The sequence below is a fragment of the Coturnix japonica genome, chromosome 1 (genome assembly GCF_001577835.2).
Source record: "Coturnix japonica isolate 7356 chromosome 1, Coturnix japonica 2.1, whole genome shotgun sequence".
NCBI classification, from domain to species: Eukaryota; Metazoa; Chordata; class Aves; order Galliformes; family Phasianidae; genus Coturnix; species Coturnix japonica.
The window spans coordinates 140,014,169-140,022,786 of record NC_029516.1 but is presented as its reverse complement, the minus strand read 5'-3'; the positions used below and the strand labels follow the sequence as shown (position 1 = coordinate 140,022,786).

General features: G+C 46.3%; 1 protein-coding gene across 1 annotated transcript in view; it reads left to right on the top strand.

The window, feature by feature from the left end:
- The first annotated feature begins 405 nt into the window (after positions 1–405).
- The window catches only part of KLF5 (Kruppel like factor 5), a 19,045-nt gene continuing 10,832 nt past the window's right edge, over positions 406–8,618 (top strand). The window contains exons 1-3 of the mRNA XM_015851646.2: positions 406–829; positions 2,181–3,051; positions 4,117–4,176. Coding sequence (XP_015707132.1) covers positions 611–829; positions 2,181–3,051; positions 4,117–4,176 — 1,150 coding nt within the window. The 5' untranslated portion in view covers positions 406–610. The remainder of the gene's footprint in view (positions 830–2,180; positions 3,052–4,116; positions 4,177–8,618) is intronic.

Sequence of the window (8,618 nt, the reverse complement as noted above, 5' to 3'; positions counted from 1 at the left end):
GCCCGCCGCGTCAGTAGAGGGAAAGAGGGGAGAGCCGCGGCCATGCCCGTCTCCTTTCAGCCCCTTCTTCCCTCCGCCCGCACGAGGACGGGCAGCGGGTTCCGACTGCGAGTTGCCTCCGGGACAAAAAAAAAATAAAAAAATAATAACAACTGTGTGTGAACGGTTTTAAAAACCCATTGGAAAGCGGCAGCCGGGACAGCCACGCGGCTCTGAGCTGTAGGAAAAGCAAGCTTGCCCGGACGGGAGCCGCTCCGTCTCCGGAGCCCCAGCGCCGCCGCCCCGGCACGCCGCGGGGAGGAGCCCGCCGCGCAGCCCGCCGTGAGCCCCGTGGGCCGGCCAGCCTCAGGGCCGCCCCTTCGCAGGGCTGGGTGGGGTGCAGGGGGTGGGGTGGGTGAAATAGAGGCGGGCGCGTGTCCGCGATAGACACCCGCCGCCAGGTACAGGCGGAGGCACTGACGACGCCCGAGTGGATGCGCGGCCGGGCCGGGGCTCGTGGCGAGTGAGAGCCGAGCAGCCGCCGCCCAGCCCAGCCCAGCGCAGTCGCCCGCGGGCAGAGCCCAGTGTCGGGGCGGGCAGCCCGCCCGTGCCGCACCGCAGCGCCCTGCCCATGGCCACCCGGGTGCTGACCATGAGCGCCCGCCTGGCTCCCATGCCCGAGGAGCCGGTGTTCGCGCAGCTCAAGCCCGTGCTGGGAGCCAGGGAAGCGCCCGTCTTCCCCGGGGAGGACCTGAAGCAGCAGCAGCCGCCGCCGCAACCGCAACAGCAGCACCCGGGGAGCGGCGGAGGGGGCGGCGGCGCGGCCCTGCCGGGCGAGGAGATGGTGCAGGTAGGAACGGGCGGGACGGGGTGGGGCCGCGCCGCGGGTCCGGGCCGGGCGGGGGGATCCGGGCAGCGAAGCGGGGGGAGCCGGGCCGCTCCTCGGCGGCGTGTTGAGAGCTCCGGCTGCTGCCCGTGCAGTTGCCCGGTGGCAGAATTAGAGCGGCCGCCTGTCCTCCTCGCCCACGCGGAGAGTCATGTTCGGGGAGCGGGGGGGCGGTGTGGGGGCGGCGGGGACTTCCCGGGACTTTCTGCCCGTCCCGAAACGCCGCTCGGGATCGACTCCGCTGCGGACAGCTGCCTCCTGCCTGCCGGCCGCCCTCCGGCCCGCGCCGTGCCCCTCCGAGAGGAGCGGTCCCAGCTTCAAAGCGGTCCCTCTGTAAGCGGGGGGGAGGCGGAAAGCAGCCTGGCGTGTTAGGGCAGATCCAGATCAAAGCGAGGGAATGCGTCTCTGTTTGTTTGTGTTGTTTACCGGTGGGCTTTGAAGAAACGTCCTGAAAGCCACTTAAAGCAGGGGAGGCTGTTTATCAGCCGCTTTCTCTTCTCGGGTGCTCGCCGGGACTGGAATGAGCCCTGACGGGGTGAGGGGGAATGCCGCGTTTGCCCACTGGTGTTGCTCGGCACATGCCTGGCCGATGAGTGTGCGGGGTCAGGCGCTGCCGCCCACGGATTCCCCGGCACCACTGCACCGGGGCAGCGATCCCCGTAATTACAGAGCTGGCGGGACCCGGGCAGAGCCGGGATGTGTTTATCTGCAGTTCGCTGCTGTGCCGATTTCTGAAGTGTTGGTGAGACGTTTTGCGTAAAGGGTGCGCAAACGTAGCCGACCCGTCTTTCTTTCATTCGGCGTTATTTATACCTTTACGCTTCGGTGATGTACTTTTAATCGAACGCCTTTCTTTTAAGCACGAAAAACCCTGGAAGCGCAGGAATCAGGCGCGTATAAACATCGTTTGAAGTTTTAGCCGAAACAGCCGTCTGGGGATGTGGCTTCCCAGAGTTCGCATTTCAAAGCGGAGCGGGTGAAACCGATCGGCAGCGACCTTGTTCGACAGCAAATTGCGAGGGCGAGATCTGTAGATTAGGCCGGGGCCTGTCGCTTCCCCTTGTGGGGCTGTCTTGTAGACTTGAGATGAAAGTTTGCCATGGGCTGAGGCACGCGATGGGTCTCGGCACCGCTCTGCGTGAGCCGCACCCGCCTTCGTTTTGTCTTGCCGTTCTCAATGGCGTTGGTATCTCCCTCCGTAGGTAGCTTGTAACTGGCCGGAGAGCGCTGTTCTCTGTTTCCCAACTCGCGCTGTGCACGTGCCGCCTTGTTTCGCAGCCAGTCATGTGGGCTATCGTACGTTTTGTTCTTGCAGACAAGGTGTGAGATGGAGAAATACCTGGCACCTCAGCTTCCTCCGGTCCCAGTCATCTCTGAGCATAAGAAGTACAGAAGAGACAGTGCCTCAGTCGTAGACCAGTTCTTCACCGACAGCGAAGGCTTGCCTTACAGCATCAACATGAACGTCTTCCTCCCTGACATCAGCCACCTGAGAACCGGCCTGTACAAATCACAGCGGCCCTGCGTCCCCCACATCAAGACCGAGCCCGTCACCATCTTCAGTCACCAGAGTGAAACCGCTGCCCCCACCCCTGCCCCTACCCAGGCCCTCCCCGAGTTCACCAGCATTTTCAGCTCTCACCAGACCCCTGATGTGAACAACATTTTTATCAAGCAGGAGCTCCCAACCCCTGATGTCCACCTCTCTGTCACACCCCAGCAGGGCCAGCTTTACCAGCTCCTGAGCTCGCCGGACCTCGACATGCCCAGCACGGCTCCTCAGGCAGCCGTCATGGACTCCCTTAATAGTGTCTCCATGCCGTCAGCCATGTCAGGCCTCAACACCCTCTCTTCGGCTGTCCCACAGACTGCAATGAAACAGTTCCAGGGCATTCCACCATGCTCCTACACGATGCCAAACCAGTTTCTTCAGCAGCAGGCCACCTACTTTCCCCCTTCGCCCCCCAGCTCTGAGCCTGGCAGTCCAGATAGACAAGCAGAGATGCTGCAGAATTTAACCCCTCCTCCATCGTACGCTGCCACTATAGCTTCCAAGCTGGCAATTCACAACCCAAATTTACCTGCAACTCTGCCAATAACTCCCCAGAACATACAGCCAGTCAGATACAACAGAAGAAGTAACCCAGATTTGGAGAAAAGACGCATCCACTACTGTGACTACCCCGGTAAGAAGCATGTTCCAGGCATTCACAGCTCTGGGAATAACAGTGTGAATACTCATACACTAGGCATAAGTTATTTTCTTTACTATACTTAGAACCAAATCATTTTTGTTGAAGTGGAATTACTCCAGCATCTTATTCTGTGTGGTGTGTACTTATGTTCTTTAAATAGTGCCTATCATTTTCTGCATGTTGTTTTTACAGTCAAACTCCTGACCTCAGCTTACTATGTTACAAAAGTTGTGCTTTTGTCTTTTTAAAAACAAAAAACAAACAAACAAAAAAACCAGACTAGACATTTGCCTTTAATTAGGGTCTGTATGGGTGTCCAGCTCATGTCCTTGCTTCCCTAATACCTGTGATAAAGCTGAAGTTCAGATTGATGCTTTGTCCTCTGGCAGTTGAGGCTGTACCTCCCTTGGTACAAATAAGGAATACATCTGCTTAGATAAAGCCATTAAAGTTACCTTTGAAAATTGCACATATGAGGGTAGACTCGGAAGGAATTTATATTGCCCTGAAAGAAGAACCTGACTCTATAAGCCATTCCTTCCAGTAATATGTGATCCCAAATACAGGATGCTCATGCCACTCCGAGCACACTGAGAGTCACATCTCTTAGTTTTCTCCCTCTATACAATTATAAGTCACAGTAATGTATCGCCTGATCAGTGTGATAAATGCATAAAATGGAGAAATGAGATTGAATTCTAGGTGAACTGGCTTTAGGAAATTTAAAAAAAAGGAAAAGAAAAAGTAAGTAGAATTAATGATTTATGGAGCAGGTGTTACCATATGTAGATTTTAGCTTTTATTGTTTTATACTACACTAGAAAGTAGTAAGTCTCCCAGAAACATATATTTTTCTTTCCTATGTAAAGCAATGTCTCCCTCGGAGCTTTCTGTATTAAATTATACTTCTAAATGGTTACGGTGCCAGAAGGTGGTAAACTTAAATGCTTCCAGATAGTACCTCAGCACAGAGTGAGGAAGTTAAAGCATAATGTGGAGTGTTCCTGTTCTCCCTACTGAAACATTTCTCTTGCTTCTTATTTTGTCTTGTTTTAGGCTGCACAAAAGTGTACACAAAGTCTTCTCACCTAAAAGCGCACCTGAGAACTCACACGGGTATGTACTTGCTCTCACTGTCTCTTGCTCATTAATGGCTTATATATCTCTTAAAAGTCAAAAGTGTGTGATCCACCACCTTCTCCCCGTTTCTGCAGAGTGGTGTGGGATCAGGCTGGCACTTGAGAAAAATTTCAGGTTTGGTCCACGAGAAGAACAGCTTGTTTTTAATTCTAAATGCAGTGTTCAGCCTTGTACAACGTACAACTCAAAATTATAAAACATGGGAGTACTGCTTTCCCTCGAAAAAAACTTCCTATGAGTAATGAATTCAGCACAGTAAACTTTCTGAATTTAAAGATTTGTCTACATAGAGATTTTTTTTCCCCTGTTTTGAACCTTCTCTTTTAACCTGTTGAGAGTTATTTAATCTTAGATTTTTCTTCTTCCAAAATGCCATGAAAATTCTCAAGTCATCTCTGTTTGCATATTATTGTTTCTATTTGTTTTTTGAAACAAACTGTTCCACAGGTTTTTTGTTGTTGTTTTTTGTCTGTTGACAGTCATTAGAATGAAGGAAACGAAAGTACAAAGTGTGTGTTACCTTAGTTTTTATACCTTGATCGGAGTCTGTGTGCAGATACTGATACAATTGCAGCTTCTGGGCCTGCTCAGGACAGGACAAGGCGTTGCTTATCCGTGCACTCAGAGCTGAGCCTTCAAAGCTCAGCTATTTAGATACAGGAGTTCATAGGGACTGCTCCTGAGGGTGGACTTGTGTAGACAAAGGGCAGGAGGAGAGGAGGCAGGGGGAGGAATGCTGAGCTCCCCAGCAGCACGCTTGGAGCTATTAGAATAGTTCTGGGATCTTAATACAAAACTAGTTGTGCTTCAGTAAGAAGACAATCTTTACTTTGCAGTAAAAAGATAAGTACTTATTTATTTGCCAAAAAAAAAAAAAAAAAAAAAAGGAAGGGGGCTGCTACCTGTGTTTTTAAAATGGAGTATGAGCTCGGTCTCTTTTGCCTGCAAACATCAACTTAAAGCAAAACAGAAGTTGCGCTTCAAGCAATTTGCTTATTGAAGCAGGCTGCCAGCACTAAGGTTGTTCTGTTCGAGTAATGAGTTCTCACCTAAGCTTAAACCAAAAGTCAAAGTAAAGTTTGACACGAACTGTGATCCAACAAAACGCTTTCCTGTCTCTGTGGAAACAAAGCTGTGTTTTCAGCTAATGTGAATGGATTGTTATGTTATCGTAAGTAACTGAGTATCTCCAGGCTAAATGTTACTACGGAAATTTTGTTTTGATAAATGAAAGTTATCTGTGTTGCACTGACAGTTAAAAAATAAAAAATAAAAAAAGAAGAAAAAGTTCTAAGCAACTCTACTGCTTTACTTTCATAATAAAAAAAAGAAAAAAAAAAAAAAAAAGAAGAAAAAGTTCTAAGCAACTCTACTGCTTTACTTTCATAATAGACTAAACAAGAGCACTTCAGTACTTTTAATACATATGGTCACTCATTACTGACTAGATTAATAAGAATATTTTTGTGACGTTATATACCTGAAGAGAGTATAATACTATTGGTCTTTAATAAATAACCTTTAAGTGGTGTCTGTGCAATTTAGGCAGCAATTGAGTCCCAGTTCTGAATGTCGCTTCTTATTACACAGTAACTAGGAAGAAGATAAAGGCAAAGTTCTCCAAAAAATGAGCATTATTTGAGCATAATTATGTGCTTTCCCTTTTTAACATCAGTTTGTATCTTTCCTTTTTTTGTACCTTGAGTGGTAATGACTTCAGGGTTTGTGAAGTTAATGTTTGCGTGCACAGAAATACATGCACCCCTTAAACATACTGCGTAGGGTCACTAATGTTTATTGTTACCTTCACTTTTTTACCTATAGATGTTTGACCTTAGAAATGTGGATTAATGTGCAGAGGTCAGAGAAGCTGATGTATTCATGGAAGCAAGAATGTTGGAGATAAAAATCTAGTGAATTTAAGCAAGCCTGGAATACAATGGGTCTTCTAGGGAGGTGAATGAAGGGATAAACTGTCTGAAGCGTTAACATGCAAGAATGCGAGTCTGTATCCTGTTACCTGCATTATTTCAGAGTTTGGATTAGTTTAGCTCTTTTGAATATTCATTTAATACTTGAAGATTTCTAGTACAGATTGTAATCTCCCTCTTAAGATAGGGCTGAAACGTGTATGTTTACGAGCAGGATCTCTGACGCACCGATACCACATAAATCAATCAGCTGAAGGTTAACATGAATGGGAGCGATCTCGGGGAAACCAGCAGAGTTCCACTGGGGGCCCTCAGGGCTCCCTCAGGAGTGTGGGGGGGTCTCTCTACATTGCCTCAAAAGGGCAGGCTTGGTGCTAAACTTCAGGGAGGTGTTTCTTTTGTGTATACAGTCCACTGTGCGTGCACTCCATCCCCTAGAACTGTGCATTCATGCGGTGATAGTGAGCCTTGGTTATAATTTTTAATTATTATTTTTAAGACTCTTGTGAAGCTCTTACCTTCAAAGTCTGAAGTAATTGTCACGTAATCCATTTTAATAAAGTTGTGTGTGATATTCTTTCAAATCCCTTCAGGGATAGCAGACCTGTTTATCTGGCTAAACCCGTTCTTTAGTAATCATGGACCACTGAAGTTGTTTTCTCCTTATTCTTAGTTTCTTAACAATACCTTTCAAAATTGGCTGCAGTCTCTCTCTCATCCCAACCCGTCCCCGCCCTTCTCAGCAATCTGTCATCTTAAAATAAAAGAGCCTGCAGCAAAGTTTGTCTGCCATTAAAAGTCAAGACAGACCTTATGGTTTTCCTTTTGTATTGGAAAATCTCGGCCTTTTCAAAGTATTTATTTAGCAATCTTTCTCTTCTGAATGGCTTTCACCAGGTCTAATAGATGTTCTTTGAGAACAAACTTCAGGGAAATGTTATTTTTGATGGGTGGAATTTAGGCTGTAGTCTTTTTTTTTTTAAATCAAATACGAACACACTCTTAGACTTTTACATTTAACTAACACTAGGAAATGGGCAAGAGCAAAATGCCATTCTCTTTTATGTATTTCTTGCATGTTTACCTTGCAGCAAGTCTGATAGCATAAGCTGGTATGTAATGGAATTATGCTGGATGCCGTATTCAAGCTCTCCGACATTCATACAATGAAACAAAGTTAATATATGTGTTTCAGCTGCTGGAGCAGGCATCCACTTTCCTTTCTCTAGATAATGTTTTAGTGTTTGTAAATTAGGAAGTAAGTTCTTGTTGTTGATAAACCAGTAACGCAAAATGTGAAATGTACGCAAACGTTCAGCTGTTGTGGAGAAACACAGCTTTGTGTATCCATCTCTGTGCAGTTGCGGAGCAGATGTCCAGTAGGTTTGAAAAGCTTAAACACTTCAGAGTGGTATCTTAACTTGCTGTTAGTTATTCCCAAGATGAGCAGGGCAATATTCAGCATGCTGAAATACCTGTTGGAGCATCTGTCAAAATAGATTAGACTGTTTTTTTTTCTACTTCTCAAACTGGGGATTTTCTTTTTAAATGATTATACCTGTTAGTCATGGAACAAGTTTCATAACTTGTATTGTGCAACTGGTGTATATAATAGGGGGTGTTATGCATTTATTGCAGGCTGTCCAACATGAAAACTACTTTAAGACACAGGCATAACAGTTCTGTGTCCAACTGGAAAAGCGTGCCAGATGTCAGAGCAAAGCAATTCATTGTGTGTTGTAGATAACCTCATTAGGTTTCTCCTGTAATGTATGAGTGTACATATATATATATATATATATATATATATATATATATACATATATATATGCATATATATATGTATATATATATATATATGCGATCCTTTAGCACTGTATTTTGTAAGACTTAAACTGTTACATTTCTTTATATATATAAAAATTTGGGACTCTAGAAGTTGAGTCTTTGATATGCGGACACGTGGAATACTGTACCTGTGACGCTAAAGCAGAGCTGCTGGCTCTGGGGTGCTTTTTCTATCATTTCTGTAAACAGCTGCACACTTGAGAATTTTGTATAGTTTTTAGAGGAAAAATCTGTCATTGTTTTGAACTCATCAAGGCACTGAGGGCATTTTCCAGCTGCGTACTGGTTTTCCGTATACAGAGTCTTCGTACAGGCATGTTCTCTGGTCACATGGTTGGTTTGCCATTAATAGTTTCTAACATTAACTGCATAACTATTCCGTCTCTATCTATAGATCTAGTTTGTATTTGGTGATGGGAAGTGGAAGCTGAGATAACTTGAGAGAAATGGCATTTCTCTAAATGAGATGCACTCAAAATACTTCCACAGGCCCTAGTTATTCCAAATGCTGCATCGGCATGGGACAGCTGCTAGCTTGTGTGGTTCCTCAAGGTGTTAAACACTTTACTTCCATTTAGATCTCTGCCTCAATAGATCCAGAGCTAGTCTGTATACACCAGAATTAGAACCAGTTGTGTG